A 19,907-nucleotide genomic window follows, 5' to 3' on the forward strand; every position below is an offset into this window, starting at 1 on the left:
AGTATCACATAGGAAATACAATGTGTATTTTGATTAATCCCATTTTGTCGATTGCAACATAAAACCTCCGGGCCAATTCATGACGGAGACTTAACATGGCATAAAACATCTACACACTGAAAGGAAGCACAGTGACCTTAAATTTAATCTATCCTTAAGTAAACAGGACAGTTTTTTCGTGGCAAGGGTAAATTTTATGGAAACGCCACAGTGTAAAAAAACATAAATTTGTTGTAGGAAACCCGCCTTATGGCCATCTCTCAACTACAAATTCCACAGCATAAGCCAAAAGTCGAATGTAGTTCTTCTAGAGTGAGAACTCTTAAGTTAACTCAAATACGGCTTTCTTACTGGAAGTGTTGATTTTTTTAGTTGGTTATTTAATACTCTGTATCGACTACTAGGATTTTTAGCGTCGATGGAATTTGGATAGCGAGATGATGGCAAAATGAGGCCGAGGAATTGCCATAGATTACCTGACATTCGCCTTACTGTTTGGGAAAACCTCGGAAAATCCAACCAGGTAATCAACTAACGAAAATAGCATATCTAATGTTTTTATTATTACTATTTCTTTCTCCTTATTGAGTTTTTTCTTCAAGTAATCTCTCTTTTTGATCCTAAGTGTGTTTTTTTGTTTCTTCGCAACAAGTTGTTTTTACGTTGATGGGTCATTAACATTTGTCATATCGAGGGATCAACTTTTGTATCGCTGTGTCATAGAAGTCTGCCACTTTGGATCGGAACCAGTGTGTGACAGCCGTCTGCACCTCTCTGTTGATTTATTTATGGAGTTTTTGCTTTCAATTTCCAGTGTGTATTGAAGTTCTGGGTAAATTTTGTTTAAGTATTGGTGTAGTTTGTGTATTTGTCGTTTGGTATAGTTTGTGTATTTGTCGTTTGTTTCCTTTGTATACTATGAGTATATACACCACAAGAACACAACGAAGAAATCATCCAAATTACAGACATCATCACAAAGCAAAACTGTTTCACTTACAACAACAAATATTACATCCAAACCGAAGGATTGCCCATGGGATCACCCATTTCTGGCATACTAGCAGAGATATTTTTACACAACATAGAACAAACATACATACTCAACAATGACTACAACAAATATGCGGACAACATAATATACTGGCACAGATACGTAGATGACATACTCATACTATAGAAAGGAAACAAATGATAAATACACAAACTACACCAATACATAAACAAAATACACCCAAAACTTCAATACACACTGGAACTTGAAAACAACAACTCCATCAATTTCCTAGACTTCACCATAACAAAAGTTGACAACAAACACACTTTCAAAATATACAGAAAACCAACCACCACCACCACACACATACACAACACATATAACCACCCTATACAACACAGACACGCTGCATTCAGGACAATGGTACACAGATTGCTCAACATGCCCATGAGCCAACAACACTACAATGAAGAAGTCAACACAATGAAATACACAGCACAATAAAATGGTTACAATCCAAACATAATAGACAACATCATAAGGAAGACAAAACAAAAACTTAACAAACAAACACACACATAATACGACACAAACAAAATCACACATACGATCGCATTTTCATTCAGAAAGCAGAAATGAAACATAGCATACAGAACAGAAAACACACTACAAAGACATCTCAACAGACAGATAACACAAGCAAATAAATATAACCACACAGGCATATACAAACTCACATGTAATAGTTGCGACAAGTTCTACATTGGACAGACAGTCAGATCATTCCAAACACGCTACAAAGAACACATTAAAGCAAGAACCAGAGGACACAATACATCTACATATGCCGAACACATAACTAATGCTAACCATACATACAATATCAGAAATACAGACATGGAAATACAACACATCCAACCCAAAAACCAAGAACTCAACACACTAAAATAATGTGAAATATACAGACACACTACAACACACTCTAATCAAATTCTCAACACAGAGATCAATTTCAGAACACACTCACTATTTGACTCCACATTACCACACACAAACACGCCCTTACAACAGGCAGCGATATCAAGATGATGCCATGATACAGTAGCCTCTAACGAAGGTGCATACACCGAAATAGCTGTAAGCCACACGTGCTTTAATAATTAGCACTAGTAAGTGCCAATTTATCAATCTTACGTTATTAATAGGTCATTTCCGACAACTGAAACTATTTCTATCGTTTTACGGCGGTAAAATAAGGCGAAAATGGAAGTGTGAAAAAATAGTCCAAAATCCATAATTACCAGCGAATATAGTAAGCTCTGCAACTTACCAATTAGACGTGAAGTGGTGAATACAGGGTTTCCCAATCTGCTTTCAAAATATCCACACTATTCCCATACGCACAACTATCAGATAACAAACCATGATTATTCTTGGTAGGACTAGGTTAACAAAAAACTAACTTAACCAAACCTAACCTTCGTAGCCCTACTTATATATAAGATGTACAACCACGCTGCCACTGCATCAGACGTCCATCCACTGCCATCGAAAAAAAAAAAAAAAAAAAGACAGAGCTTCGAATACTGCAATCGAACAATCAATCGAACTCCACCAATCACAACCCCCCATTCAAACCACTAAGCTTCCTTTGACACCTAAAATACTTCCTCTTTCAATCTTTTTTCAAAATATCTCCACAAATGCCACACGTACGACTATCATATAACACCATGATTAATTAGGAACTCGCGCAATTCTTTCCTCAATCTAATAAACTCTACCTCACTCGTTCTACATTTCGCGCACAAGACACGACCCACTTCGATCGAAGTTGAGACAAACGACAAGTACTTCAAAACGGCAATCGATCGCCAAATCGAACTCCCCACCCAGCAGCCAGTCACAACAATCCCCACACAAACCGAGCCACCAATCACCACAAAGCCCGCCCAACTCAACCATATAAATCATAATCTATACTAATAATAAATCTGTAACCGAAATTTTTCTGGTAATTTTAGATTTTCCAAAAATAATTGGTGTTAACATGTATAATTAATCATCATGAAACCGAAAATAGCTTTTTTGAAATTTTTGTTTATGTCTGTCTGGAAGTTTGTTACCTTTTCACGCGATAATGGCTGAAAGGATGTCAATGAAAATTGGAATATAAATTAAGTTCGTCTTAACTTAGATTTTAGGCTATATGACATTCTAAAAGGGGGTTATGGTTATGAAGGTGTCTGAATTAAATAAATCGAAATATCTCGTTTATTATTGATTTTTGTGAAAAGTGTTACATTACAAACGTTTCTTTAAAAATGATTTCCGATAAGTTTTATTCCAAGCAAAATTTTGATAGGACTGATATTTAAGAATATACAAGAGTTTTAAAATAACAATGCAATATATTTTCACCGTCGCTTCAGATTATAGCGTCGTTGTTCCGTAACTCCTATGTGCAAAATATAAAAATTTTCAGTAGAACGAAAAAACAGCTTTATTCATTCTATGGCAGTGGTATATAGGAGATCGTGAATTCTTACATTTTCGAAAGAAAGAAATATAATTACATATAGGAGATTGTATTATTTGCTGTATATCTATTTAAGTCATTTAATAGAGCCAAAATCTGAAAATCGATGTCACATAGGAGTTATTGCAGGAACAACGTCGATGGCTATAATGAAATCAAAATAAACGACTCCGTCTCTTTAAGGCAGCCTTGACGTTTATCAATATTAATATACAGAGAATAGTTTTCTGTTTGTATGAAGTAATCTCAGGAGCTAATTTGGATAATTCCTTCACTATTTGAAATTTGTAGTTTCTCTAGATGAATATAATGCTACATATGACTGAGGTAAGATGAAAATAGATCTTTACACACAGAAAACTTGATATTCTGTCGAATTATTATATAACTTGATTATTACAACTTTATTTGGTCCACATAAAATACTCTAATTTTATACACTTAAATTTCTTTTTGTTCACAGAACATAATAGTTAAGAGCTTTGTCGTAAAAATGAGTATTTTTACTGGACCATACAGCCCATAATAAATAAGCATTTTATCACAGAGCTCACTGGAGCTGAGTTATTTTGTAAGGTGTCACGAAATAGCCTTCCTGCGCTCATAATTTACCCATATTCGTTTACTGTGTTTCTTAAAACAATATTTATGTAGGGTACCTCATTTTTATTTGCGTAAATAATGATATGCAACCGAGCGAGTTGGCTCAGACGGTAGCTTTTGAGACACGCATTCGGGAGGTCCCGGGTACAAACCCCGTGGACGACCAATCTGACTGGGGATTTTCATGATTTCCTTTAGTCATAAAGCAAATGCCGGATTGGAAGGATACATGCCATGATTCATTACCGTCTCAATTACCAATACCAAAAACATTAATCAAAGTCTATAATCAGTTCCCTGAACACAAGCCATCTACAACACACAATAGAAACAGGATCTCAACAAGAGTAAAAACGGCCTACTGATATACCCACACATTCTAAACACGCGACATGACCACAGATGTTAAGGTGTGAATAAAATAAACTTAACAAAAAGAATATGCACAGTAAGGTTAACATAAAAATTATCTCTGTACACAATCAACTCTATTAATTTGGAGTGATTTATTAAAGGATGCATTCAAGACTAATTAAGACAAATGTTAAACGAATTATCCTTGCACCAAAAACGGATGTTCTCTAAACCAAATGATCATATTTTAATTATTTGCATGTAATAACAATTAAGAAACATATTAAAGGAGTTGTTATTGCACCAAATGAGTGGTCTCTAGACCAAAATGATGGCATTTGAATTATTTAAATACAATTTAAATTAAGTAACATATTACACGATTTATCCTTCTATCAAACACGAATGTTTCCTGGACCAGATGTCCTATTTTAATTACGTAACTACTTTATATTTATTTCTAACAAGTGCAGCAGAGCGCACGGGTACGGCTAGTAAATTAGTAATAAAAACACAAAAAAAATGTTCCCGTCATTCCCGACAAATAAAAAGTAAAACACTGTTTTCCTCTCATAAAACTACCCTATAATCAAGAGTCCTTATTTAAAAATCCGCGCAGTAGTCAATCTCCATAATTACCTTAAAATAATTTATAAGAAATAATTGACGTTATCATTAGGATTGTTAAAACATAGAAAGGCAACCAATTAATTGCACTTAAAAGATAAATAAAATAAGTAATGCTAAATACATTAAAATAACGTTTGAGATTTAAAATAAAATTACTAGGCTTAAAATATTTTGATCTACATCAACTGTACAATTTATAGCATCATGATCAGATAGAATAGTAGAAACAACATGAGCGAAACATTTATTGTTACTTATATAAATAACAATATTGCCAATAGTAGATCCATTATGACCATCAATTCCAGGACGAGTTGGTTCATATATCAAGGACCTAACACCAAAGCTATAAAAAAATATTTGAAAGTTCAGTCAGCTCTTTACTATGTTTAAGAAAATCTATATTGAAATCGTCTAATAAAACAATTTGTTTGTTCATATTAAATTTATAAATCAGACTAAAAAGATCATAAAGTTTAGTTATAAAATTCTCAAAACCACAATAACTATTGCCAGGCCTTCGATAAAAACAAATGCATAAAATATTTAATAAATTTATAAAATTGAACAAGCTTCAAAATCATACTGTGATGATAATGCAGAAATATCAAATTTAGAAGCTTGGAGATTACTCTTTACAAATATACATGGCAGCCCCATGCTGACCCTACCGGGTGTACAAAAAAAATCAGAACAATAATCAGGAATATTAAGTAAAGATAATTCCGAAGGACATAATCAGTGCTCAACAACACACAATACCGGTACATGTACATTGAAATCAACTGCTTATTGTGAAATGTAATCCACTTTGTTAGAAATACTTTGAACATTCCAATATAAAATAATATTCAAACCAGATTTCGAGATAATTTTAACTTTATTAGGCTACTATCAGAATTGTTAGAGATTTTCAAAGGTACATGATTATATCCAATATTCATCTTACTGGCGTTTCTTTCTTGATATGTATTTACATAATCAATAATGTCTAGTTTGTTATTTGCTGGTCGAATTACACGTATCCTGATTTTGTAGTTCTGTGGATTCATGAATCTGTACATTATTAAGTACACCATCTAAATTGAGTCCTTTTCTAAGAGCTGCCTTCTTAAAAAATGACTAGTAACCAGAACACCTGCCGGCCACACGTCAGGATTCAGCGTCTTATCCAAGTTCTCCATATTAAAAGTCATTTTGAATGATGAGTAATATTCAGGATATTTACTTTTCAGTGATTCACAGATTACTTCAGGAAAAATGTCTTTTACGAAATCAGTAGGCATATTGCTCGTCGTGGTAGGATCTAACCTAGACACAAAAAGGAATGGTTTTTGGGTACTGTATATAATTTGCTGTCTTTATTAATATTTTTTCCATTCACGATAATTCGCTTCAGATGTTCAACTTGATTAGCACCTCGTTTTACCACAGTTGTCTATTTTTCTTGTTTACCACTCGGTTTACTATCCTTTATGTCATCTTTACTAGGTTCCATGTCAATATCATGCATTAATATGGAGTCCGAACTAAGAGGAATACTAACTACCGTACTAATGGCATTTTTCGGCTTCTTAGAAAAATTGGAACTTTTGTTGTCCACACGTAGCCTAACTTGGAGGTTAGAATATCACTATCACTGTTATCATATATTTCCTGACTACGCTGTTTAGTCTCATTTATTAATGGCCTTGTACAAGTAAACTGTATCACGGACGCTATCAAAGCTAGCTGATTAGAGATGGGAACGATATATCGGTTTTTACGAAATACCGATATTTTCGTTTCGATATATCGATATCGAAATTTTGATTCAATATGTCGTATAATATTTCGGTTTTCTCATAAATTGATCGGTACCATTATTAACACCAGCAAAATCCACACTAGAAAACTCCGATAATTCCCGAGAGAAGGTGGACAGTTGCATAATTGTGCAATCTTGAAATATTCAGTACAATCAATACCTTACTCTAATTGGCTGCACTGAACTTCGAATTGAAACTGTTTAATATGCAGCACCAAATTCAAAATGCAACGTTTGCGACCGTAAGACAGACGGAGGTGTATCTACGTACTGGAGACTAAGAGGAAGGCAGAAAATAGTAAAGATTGGAGAATGCTAGGTTTGCAGTAAAAGACCTACCCATGGGCAGAACACTTACGTATGTTTTAATATTGTTATTAATGTTTTCCAAGACAGGAGCAACTCCCATCCTGAAAGAGAACCGTCTGACCTCAAAAAGATATCAAAACTTTTATTCCTACATTCTGAACTGGAAAGAGAAACAAGGATTTAATAGCGATGTGACATTTGTTTACCGTTATGATTTATATGCACAATCTAATACTGACATTCTGTTTTCTTATTACATATTTTAGTGCATAAAAATTCTATCTCTATCATTATCACCATCGTTGTTTGGAATGTTGGAGTGTAACAATAACTTGCAATGGGAACTGCTATAGAAGGATTGTCTCAAATCAACTGTGAGGTTTGTTAAAACTTGTAACATTCTAATTAGGCTACGGTTTACTTACATTTAAAAATAATAAAATTACAAGTTCTGTTTACTTACGTTCAAAAGTGATTACGTTGTTAGGTAGAAAAGAGCATTATATCTGTGTCCTGGATTGAACCCTATATAAAATTAGAATAATTGAATCGTGTTCCAATATCAAATACTCAATCATATAGAGTTCACTTAACTCTTTCCCACTAGCTATATCATTTAAGCTCTCCTTATCTCAATCATAATTTTGACTTAGGTTAGGACGTACTTCATAATATGGTATTGAAAATGTATTGTTTATTGTTACAATTTTATTGGATTGGTGCATAAGTTCGTAGCGTTTTTCTGCACTTTCATTCATCTGCCGTCCATGTTTCCATAGCAACCAAGTATTTATTTATGCTACGAACTTATGCACCAATCCAATTACATTCATGCTTTTTACTATTATGATATTGATTTCAATGGTAAAAGGAATATTAAAATTTAAGTAACATTTATTGTAATTACAGTAAATGTGTACTTGAAAATGAAATTTGCTTATTGAATAGCGATATATCGATAATCGTTCGACATATCGATATATTTTCTGGAATATATCGATTATCGAAATTAGGTTTGCAATATATCGGTATTTAAATTGTTTCCTCCACCACTATAACTGATCTGTTAGAATTTTAACTTTTTTACGCACTTCTTTAATTACGCAGTCCTCTTGTTCAATAAGATACTGAACTATTACTTACTTACAAATGGCTTTCAAGGAACTCGCAGGTTCATTGCCGCCCTCACATAAGCTCCCCATCGGTCCCTATCCTCTGCAAGATTAATTCAGTCTCTACCATCATATCCCACCTCCCTCAAATCCATTTTACTATTACGTCTCGGCCTCCCCAAGCGTATTTTTCCCTCCGGTCTCCCGACTAACACTCTATACGAACATCAATTTTGTTTTGATCATCCGCCATTTCCTTTAAGGCAACATAGATCGCACCTTCAGTATTAAAATCTGTCACTTCACTATCAATCGCACAGCACTTAGGCCTAATATTGCTATCGTCAGTAAAAATCACATTACTCTGCTGTTTAGCACAACTATTACAAACTTTGTAACTAATTCAACACTTCATAGCATAAATACACGTCAAAAAATGACTTTCATTCTCCATCGGAAGTCTATCGTGCTATCAAAAATGAGTGCGTTACATGGCAGTAAAAATGTTTAATAGCCTCCCTATCAATATAAAAAATGAAACTCAAAACATAAAATTATTTAGGGCCAAATTAAAGAAGTACCTAATTTCTCATGCCTTCTATTCTGTAGGTGAATTCATGACATTCAATAACATTTCATGAAATTGATACTAAAACTTTGTGTTTTACTAGTAGACTATATTGTAAATCTCGTCTATATATATTTCATCTAGACTGTGACTGTAAATTAAGATTTTATAATATATTAGTAATAAGTTTTTTCACTTGTTCCATATTCTAGCTGTAAGCATGTATGAATACCATGGAATGTTAATAAATGCAATACAATACAATATAATAAAGACTCCCACATAAACAGCACTTCAATCCATTTACTATTTTCGCTTTACATCGATGACATGAACTTGAACTTCAACTCGTGCTCGCTGCATTATATTTCCGGTATTGCCTCCCGTCGACAGAGCAATACTGGGACACGTCAGCTCACGACAAAAACGGACTGCTTTGTTTTTGAGATAAGTTACTTCATAAGTGGGAAAGTTTTTCGCACTGCAGATCGTCCTGAACATAAACATTTGAAACACTTCGCAGTACTTGGAATTTAATGTATCTTCTGCGCCCCAGAGGCTAGGAATTTCTCTTTCTAAAAGAAATACAGTATTCATTTTCAGCACCAAAGAGAACTGGAGATCTATACAAGTTTCACACGAGCAGTCGTATAATTCTCTTGAACAATCTTAATTTTTCTGATTAAGTCCACATTGAATTGAAAGGGTTATACACCATGAAATACGAGAAGACCTATCAGGTCACCAAAATATTAGACTACAATGGATGAATAGAAGCACTATTTGTTCCAGCTCGTACAACAAAGATTGAATTGCAAAAAGGACCTCAGGAGCGTTAGTGCTCTAGAGTACATTTTTACTCGCATGACGAGAGCACTATGGCGCTCGCGAGCACCAGGTTGAGAACACTTGATTGACAGCATACTCTTATCCCATTGTCTGTTTTACTAATTATTGATTCTTTGGCCTATCTGGAATCTGAAAGAATTAATACTTTTTGAAATTCCTCTGATCTGAATTTTAAATTTTAAAAGTAAAAAACCTTGAAAGTATGTGGATAGAAGAACTGCATTTGACTACTTATTTTTTTAATGCACGATTAGAAAAGAATTATTCTTTTGAGTTTAAAACATGTTCAATAATTAATTACAATTTAGAAATAATAACCAATTGTACCTCGTAGATTTATATCTCCAATCCCTTTCCACTGGAAAATGTAGTGTAATATACAAGGTGATTCACAAAGATTGTTCCATACTCTAGGGTCTAACTTCTGACATCATTGTGTGAAAAAAGTTCATATACAGATACATGTGTCTGATTTTGAATACTGTAGTTTTGGATAAAATCACGGTTCTTCCTTCCGTAATACGCATCATTGTGAACTTCTCCCTCTAGACGTCTGGAGCTGTGTGTGATACAGTATACCTGATAGCAGCGACACAAAGTCTCGTGGCATCAGAGTCAGGGTTAGAGATAATGCAACACCAGTACAACATATTTACCTAGCATCCGAACAACGGAGCGCAATTCACACTCGGGCGACTTCAAGTATTTCTGCATAAGCTGGGAGTCTTTGAAAACTGGCTTTAATATAGATTTTTCAGGTGAATAATAATGTGAGTGCACTTTAATGAATTTATAACACATTTACTAGCATTGTCGTAAATCATTTAAATGCTTAAACCTTCATAATTTCTACCTTTATATTTAACATTCAGAAGGTGTAACTCAGTTTAAAAAATATGACATGTTTATATGAACATTTTTCATCACAATAATGTCAGAAATCAGATCCTAGTGTATGGCACAATCTTCGTGAATCACTCTGTATATAAAATTATTAGGTAATATAAACTGGCATATTTCCTCATTCAACAGTCGCACGCGCTCTCGTCGTGGCAGCGTTTCTGTGCCTCAGTGTGTGGGGCACGGTGACGAGGGTGGCCTACCAACCTGATGACCGATTCTCATGGCTGCGACACAACCGGGACGTGAGGCGATTCCTGCGGCCCGATGAGAGCACCAGCCTGCTGCACCCATCGCTAAACTGCAAGCCCGGCCTGCGTCTGCTGCTACTAGTCACATCAGCTCCGGGCAACGCGGCGCAGAGGCAGGCTGTGCGTGACACCTGGGGCTATGTTGCAGCCCCGCTTCGCACCAGGCTGCTCTTCTTTCTGGGCCACGACGGCAAGGACCCACCGCATTCCACAGTAAGTGAGGAGCAAAACAAAACATGGTAGAGTTTAGCAGGGTTACCAGGTTTTCAGAATGCCAATAAGGAACAGGATGAGGTAGAGCCTTGAGGTATGATGTTTATCTCAGGTAAGGGGCACGTAATTTAAGAAAACCCCATATACACACCTCGCCATATTATTGACATATTTTTATAGAAAACCACTCACACCGAACTGCTAATTAGTAGGGACCGTATTCTGGCCCAGGGCGTACGGAAATAAGGTTAGTTGTTCATAGACTACAGTATATTGACTTAACGTCATGTTTGGCGCGTGGCAAGGGTAGTCTTAGGGAACACTTTCATCTTGTTTGTGATGCAGTTAACGTTCTAAAACAGTAAAATTGCTTCTGTGAACACCAATAAGATCTGGTGTACCAAGTATTAAATTTACTATAACATTGGCATTGCAGTGATCAACAATTTTTGTTTTCACAAGACGGGGTTTCTCATTCACAACACCCAGTGAAGCAACAAGAACGTTCACCACCTTACGATTTTTATATATGTTGTTTCATCAAGTACTAGATAGAAAGAAGTTCCCTCACATTTTGACTTAGTTTCTGAAAGTCGTCTTCAGCACACTTTGCAAGATACCTCCTTAGAGTGGTTTCACTGGGAGCTGGCTGCATACATGTAGCTGTTGCTATCCACTGACGAAATCATTGGTTACGAAAGACATGCAATGGAATACCAGCAGAAGTGAATGCTTCTACAAGATATTTCATATTATCCTTGGATTTTTCCATACGCTGCCATACTTGAGGTATCGTACTGGCACGTTTGCTGCTAGGACCACCTGAAGTTGAACCCTGTCCATCACTCTGTTTCCGAGATGTAGCCTATGCTTAAAACTTTCCACATGTTTCTGCACAATGTATTTTTTCGAAATTAATAGGCCTACACTCTGAACACAAAAGTTTCCCCTTTTCAGTCACAAAATTGTCTGTAGGAAACTCGCGAACCCTTTGTATCACAGTTACAGATGTTTTCGGCATGCTGGTATCAAATAGATGTGAACCCTTCTGATTCAGAGTGTGAAATGGCCATAAAACCGTTAAACTTGTACTCTGTAATGTTATTTTAATTGTTGTCCTCTTCCTCACAGAACTACAAAAATAACTGTAGTTAAGAATTTAAAATATAACTTAAATTCTTAAGTTTGAAATTTCCATTGTTAAAAACTAACTTCTCATTGTTAATGTATTTTAATATTAATTGTGGTTACAATTGTTATAAATAGTGTGTACGGAACCGGTGCCCACCCAGCATCGTGATGCACTTGAAGACCTACGATAAGTAGCGAAATCCGGTTGCGAAAGCCAGCTACGAGTTTAACGGCTGGTGGGATCATCGTGCTAACCACAAAATACCTCCATTCTGGTTGGATGATCGTCCACCTCTGCTTTGGCATGTGGGCTTGAGGCCAGCAGCCTGCTGGTCGGTCTAGGCCCTTCACGGGCTGTAGCGCCACGGATTATTATTATTATTATTATTATTATTATTATTATTATTATTATTATTATTATTATTATTATTATTATTATTACTAGCGGCTTGTGCAGCAAATGCTGCAAACTAAGTTCGTTAGACGTTCAAATAAACATTTTTCAGATTTATTTTCAATGAAGAATATCAGACATTCGGAAAGTTATTTGCTTCCATAACAATGAAAGATACTCTCTCTCGAGTCAATACGGAAGGGAATCACGCATATAAATATCTACACCACACCGCCATTAAATATGAAGGGTACACGGAAAAAACGATCAAGTTCCATCAAAAATCGAAATTGAGTTAATAATGCTATCTTATAGTGGAAAAGAAGTACTATTATGTGGTCTAGCTAGTAATAAGAAATCATCGTTCTTTACATTCCACTACGTCAATTTCTATTAAATACACACGTAACAAAGTATTAAGTGCTTAAACTTTAAAATTCGTTTTTCTCGAAACTTTCTAAAATGTACCTTGATCGTTATTCCCGTGTACCCTTCATATATGAAAAAGACCCAACCCCACTTGATTAATAATTATACAAATATTTGATTTTTAATAATATTATTATCTTACGTAAGTTTTATAGCTTTCAGCAACATATATTATATATGGTATATAGCCGCCACTCAGTAAAATATAGAAATCAAAATCTAATTTAAGTTATTCTCTACATCTGCTTATAGAACCCCAAAAGTTTCACTGTCATATCATCAATATAGCATTAATGTGTATAATTAATGAAAAATAGTCATATCATGGCATTAACTACAATAATATTTCATTTCTAATGGTAATAATGTCATCAATCCACCTCAAGTTTTTGTAGTTTTTAATATCCAATACACAGCTGTACCCAGAAAATTACACACCACAGAATCGAACCTATAAATTATTTTTAGTAAGTTAATTTTTTAATAACCAATTTAATTTGAGCATTCTCGCGGATCATGGCCTTCGTGTAATATTGTTTACTGTAGTATCTGATTTGTTTTATTCTGAAATGCAACACGGCCGACTTGATGCTCGATTCGCTTTTCCTTTACAAAAAAGCGAAGGGAATATCAAGTCGGCCGTGAATGCTATTAGCTAGTTCTCAAAACTGACGACAGATGGATTTTGGAAAATAGGAAAATTATGTTTAAAAATTGACATTTCACTGAAAACTACTATTTTTCCGAAAAACTTTGAATTCCAAGCTTCAAAATGAGGGGTCATTTATTAAAATCCGTTCAGCCGTTTTCCCGTAATTTCCATTACCAGTTCAAATTATATATATAAATTATTATTATTATTATTATTATTATTATTAGTATTATTATTATTATTATTGTTATTGTTATAAATAGTGCATTGAAGCAGGCAGTTCATTTTCCAAGAATTGTGCTCTATTTTAAATATTATGTTTTTATGCTTTATTTTTAAAAAATATGCTTCATTGTGCTTCTAACATTTGTTTCATGGAGACAGTTTGATAACCAAAATCATTTATAGACGAAGTATCAAATACGCGACTATCTAGCGTCGGTGGAATTTGTGATAGCGAAAAATGGTAGTTGACACTATGGGATTGCCTGATATTCATCCTATAGTTCGAGAAAACTTGATAAAATCCTAATTTGGTAATGAACCGAAGTTGGATTAGAACCCACTCTCGAGCGTAATTTCAGTTCACGATTCACGCTCGTTACCCGGACATTATGTCAATAACCCATATTTACAATTAGAATGACTTTATGAAGTTATGAAAATTGGATTCTTTGACATATAATAGGTTCTACATAGAGTGCAAGGTGTTCAATAAGAGATCTTTTAAGAGATGAATCCTTAACAAAGTATGAATTAATATGAATAGAAAAAATCCTCTATTATTTTTTCCTTTTACTATATTTCCCAGAAATAATTATTTTACATGATAATTTTTGATCCCATTTTTTAAAACATTAAAAAATTGTGGTACCAACCTTCATGTCAGTTACAAAATAATATAGTTCCTCCAAATATCAAAATGTTCATATTGCTGCCAAACCTACACAAATGCACGGTTACGAATATTACTTTAACTTAGAAGCAACAGCAACCATGAAAATTATATTAAAAATAGATTAAAATCAAACGATTTATACCATGTAAATTGCACTATTGTCTCATCATAAGCTTAAAGAGTTTTTCTGATTTATTTTTCGTGCTTATTTCTTTTTTTTTCATTTAAAAATAAATACAGTTTGTATTTTTGGTCCATATGCACATTATTAAAAGACCCATAACCAGTAGTATTATCAATCACGATGGAAAGTAAAAAAATCAATCAATCAATTTATCAAAGATAATGTGGAGAATGGCAGCAGTTGCTACTTCTTAGCTATGAGTCTGATGCCTTGTATATTCAACTACATGAGCTATTAGGCTAAAAGCCCAATGAGAAATTATCCTGCATGCAGCTTATTGTCTTCAGATGTTGCTTCCTTAATTTTTAATTTAAATACATTTTTCCTGTGCTTTCGAATTATTAAATTAGAAAACTCTTTCTTTTACAGACAGAAGTGATGTTAGAAGCTCAGAGATACGGAGACATCATCGTGGAAGACTTTGTGGACAATTATTATAATCTGACGCTCAAGACTTTATTCATGCTGAAGTGGACTCTGCAGCACTGTGATACTGCTTCATTCATACTCAAGACTGACGATGACATGCTCATCAACGTGAAGGCACTCCTGCAACACCTCGAGGACAGCAGTTTCAGGGCTTCACAGCCACTCATCATCGGGAGGATTCAGGAAGGAGCCCCGCCTTACAGAGATACATCCTCGAAATGGTACCTACCATACTGGTTGTACGAACGTACAACATTCCCGACTTTTGCCTCGGGTACTGGTTATATAATAACACGAGGAGCTGTGTCAGAAGTGTACAAAACTTGTTTAGTTACACCTTTCCTTCCTTTAGAAGATGTGTTTGTCACAGGCTTGGTTGGTAACGAGAAGTTAGGGATTCCTATGATCAATACACAGCAATTTCGTAACGACAAACCTCATTATATCGAACACCCGTGCCTGTTCCATCATCTTCTCATGGCACACGAACTCACACCTGTTCAGCTCAAAAGAATCTGGACATCTCTGAAATCACTCAAACCTGCGACCTGCCACTCATTGTACGCACATCTCTTGGCTTACATTTTTGGTACAGGAGAGTATGAAGTTATTGCCAATGTAACATGGTAGAAAAGATCTAACGAGATAGCTGAGTCTCTGTTCCATTTAAAGTGGTTGCCTTTTCTTGAAGGATAAAGCTTGTGAAGTGAAATTTGATAAGAATGACCTAGAATTTAATTTCTTTACTCTTCCCCCCCCCCCCCCCCAGGATTTTGAGAAGAAAATATTCATGCAATCTTATTGCTATTTCGGCTTGTTTTCATACATTTTTTTCAATAAACTCTATAAAGTTTACTGGAATATCTTTATTCAAAATTACGGTACGTAAATTACAGGCATTTTAATTTTACAATGCTAGTTGCTTAATGAGGTTCCTGAATATATAGGTTAACTCTTTTCTAACAATAGGACTGAGCATAAGGTAAATATACACTACTTTGATTCCACAAGTTGATATTTTATTAAAATTTGTAAATTGAAAGCATTCATATAAGTCGAAATATAACTTGTTATTTCTTGCATTCTATTGTTAAACAGTACTTGCAGTACCCTATTTCCTTCGAAAGGTAATTTCTCTCGTTTTTCTTTTATCTACTTTGACCATAATGAAAATCATTTTGAAAATAAAGCTTAAAGACTGCTTTGTAGCAGCATATTAATTTCCTTCTGTGTTTGTTGGTCACTCTTGCCACATGTATAAAGTGACTGAAACGAGAATGCTCTCTACACAAAATTTAATTTGTCTTTAAAAATGCGACTAGCACTGGCACAGATTGCATAATATGTTCTTAAATAATTCATAATTCACTGCCATTTAAGGTTTAACTAATGACCCAGGGAACTGCAATAGAGGACAGGATATTGTAACAAAATTTAAACGATAAAGTTAATGTTTTTATGCTTGCCCCAAATGATACAATATCTCCTAGAATGAAAGGTAAAGTTTCATGAGGTTCCTGTGAAGTATGTGTTATGTGTAATGGATTTAAAGTGCCTTTATTCAATTCAGTAAGTCAGAAAGATGCATAACAAGATTAGTAAGTTTTGCTATGCGAACCAAAAACAGACGCACGATACATGTCAAAACGATATTCATTTTCAGTCCACACTCTGGTAACACTTGCAATCATTGTCTGATTCTTTCCTAGAGGACGACGAGATTCGAAATGATTTCACTGTAAAGCTTATTTTTGACATTATCCCTAATGAATAATTGTAATGGAATAACTTAATAATTGGTCTTCTTGTGGGCCATTATATTCGGTCCTGTTGGCCCCTCACATTTTTGTATTTGGGTCAGCATTCCCTTACTTATACTATTTACACTATTTCAACAAACAAAATTTGATAACACAATCTCAAGGGAAAAAATGGAACTCTCTGCTTCATAATCCACAGTTGATTCCCGATTTACCACGCAAATCGTCTGTAGCTGCATTTAGATTGGCAACAGGCCATGACTGTTTGGCCAAGCATCTGCATAGAATTGGAATATATCAGTCTCCTAACTGTCCATTGTGCAACTCAAATCAAAAAATTGATTCAGATCATCTCAAAATCTGTGCGTCAGTGGCTAACCATGACAATATCTTTGAAAAATATTGGAGTGCAAGAAGTCAAATGACTTTATTGTCAAATGCCTGGCATTAGAAAACAACAACTATTTACAGGTTAAAACACAGATGAACCGTGACCTTAATATCTGCTTTTAACTATGTCTTTCAATTCCTTCACTTATTCTTCGTTCTAATTTATTACACTTTATTAATGTAACAATATAAGTGTTTGTCGATGGAAATATGTTCGTGGTCATACCAAATGTTAATTGTTGATGTAGCCTATTATAAACTAAGTGCGTGTTGGCGATAAAATTAACACAGTAAATGAAAATATGGCTGTAGTCTTTTACAAATTCGACGGTTATTAATAATCACAGAGTGATTGGCAATTCTTCTGAATATTAAATATTGCATGAACTACATTTTTATAGTCTTACTTGTGGTTTGTGATGTATCAGAATTCTAGCCAAATTGTTGGGTCTCGTCTGCTATATCAATAAAGTTACGCTGTTGATTTTCAAGTTCATTTTGAACAGCTATTTTGTGATCCCATAAGTGTTGCAATTTTATTGAAGATTCGAAATGCTTGCTATACGTCAGAATTACCTATAATTTTTAGAAGCATGTACTCACTTTATTGGTTTTCAAGGTTTGTTTATTAGATAATATTATTTCTTTTGTAATAAATTAGTTATAAACATGTTTCTTTTCACTTCGTATTTACAGGATTTAAAGTTCACTGAGTTTACGCTAATTGGCACATAGGTACTTAATAGATAATTATGTGTTTTGTTACATATTATCACAGTGGTGAACTCCTCTCCCTATTTCCTATGTATCACAAATTGGGGTAAACTCGGCCGCTGAGGTAAACTTGAAAATAAAAAAGGGGAGGATTTAAATCTTAATATGACAGACATTGATTTATGAACTTCATTATTTTTCATTTCTTAAGAACCGGTATTTTCTTTATTATTTTGAGTCACAAATAGTGCTGATATTATGGTTTAAATTTTTATGGCAAGTTTACAGCATTTTACATTACATTTCCAGTCTTCACACATAAGCTTAATTTTAACTTATCCTACCTATATAATACGTAATTTACATGCACTTACTGTTAATATGACGTAGGCCAGGTGAGAACAAATAAATGTACACACAATTTTGTTGAAAAAATTGTAACTTCAATTAACTCAGAAAATGTAGGAATAATTTTTTTTCAGAGCAGAAGTGGTGTAAGTCAAAAATGGGTAATGAGGGTTAAAGTAAACATTATGTAAAATACAGCGCAAAGTAGCACTTAATATTGAATTTATTTAAACTATTAGTAGTCAGTGAATAGCACGAAGGATATATTAATTGCTCATTTGCGCTGTATTTTACAGAATTTTTACTTTAAACCTCAAAACCTGATTTTGACTTACACCACTTCTGCACTGAACGGCTCAAATAATCACTGGGAATGTAAAATCAACACCAATAACAGTCATGGAAATTATTACAGAAAAGATTGCTTTTTATATTAAATTTAAAAAGGCTTTTTTATTTCTTGAGAACTTAATACGTCTTCCACATGAATCTACACCAACACATCAGAAACTTATCGACACAGTCTGGATTTATTCAAGAAGTGAATATTTTGCAAAAGGATTACAATACTCCATGAAAACTTGAAAAAATTAACACCATGATCCCTACTTGAATGCAATATAACATTCAACTTTTGATAAATATATAGAAAAAACACGAATAAAAATTATGGAATTACTTGCATTAAAAACTGTAGATAGATTATCCAAAATCGGAATGATTACACATTTACACATATGATCTCTGCAAAAAAATAATAAATTGTAACAAGTATTTACTTTGTTTTTATTTAAACTCCTGACATACAAATAGGTAACTGATAAATAATAAATGTTTTATATAACACAATAAGTAGGCTACCTACAACGTGGATTATTGGTTATGACTGAGTTATGATTATCTCTTGGTCTTTAGGGAATCTGAAGAACGACAAATTCGGATACTTAAACTTGTTGTTACTGCAGTTTAGAGCACTGCACACATCGCCTTTATTCCGACACATGATTAAAACGTTATTATAACATCTCGCCTCTCTTAAAGCACGTGCTGGCTGAACAAGACTGTATCAACCTTATGACCAGTGCCTTGCCTGCCGCTTGGGCGCTAGTGTCGCGAATGTTGGCAAAAAAAGTGTTGAAGTTGCGTGACTGTATGTATTAGACTGTGGTATTATGTTGAAGGTATGTTTCTTAATTTTTTTCATAGATCTTTATACGGTACTTCTCCTAACTGTATTTACATCTTCATACTTCATTATAATATGTCAATAGTTTCCTCTGCTAACATTTTTATTTCATTTGCATAATTTACATTCTTAGCTTGTTTTCTGTAGTTATATTTATTTAAAATTATATTTTAAAAAGTTTATAACAAATAATTTAGGATAACAGTATTGTTATGATGACTGGCCAGGTTCAAACTGAAACTGGCTTTCTGGGCATCTGA

At 34.2% G+C, this 19,907-nt stretch overlaps 1 protein-coding gene across 1 annotated transcript in view; it reads left to right on the forward strand.

The window, feature by feature from the left end:
- Positions 1–19,103, forward strand: part of LOC138710180 (beta-1,3-galactosyltransferase 1-like) — a 272,585-nt gene extending 253,482 nt beyond the window's left edge. Inside the window, exons 2-3 of the mRNA XM_069840814.1 lie at positions 10,801–11,132; positions 15,190–19,103. Coding sequence (XP_069696915.1) covers positions 10,801–11,132; positions 15,190–15,879 — 1,022 coding nt within the window. The 3' untranslated portion in view covers positions 15,880–19,103. The remainder of the gene's footprint in view (positions 1–10,800; positions 11,133–15,189) is intronic.
- Positions 19,104–19,907: the final 804 nt, after the last annotated feature.

The sequence above is a fragment of the Periplaneta americana genome, chromosome 12 (genome assembly GCF_040183065.1).
Source record: "Periplaneta americana isolate PAMFEO1 chromosome 12, P.americana_PAMFEO1_priV1, whole genome shotgun sequence".
Taxonomy (NCBI): domain Eukaryota; kingdom Metazoa; phylum Arthropoda; class Insecta; order Blattodea; family Blattidae; genus Periplaneta; species Periplaneta americana.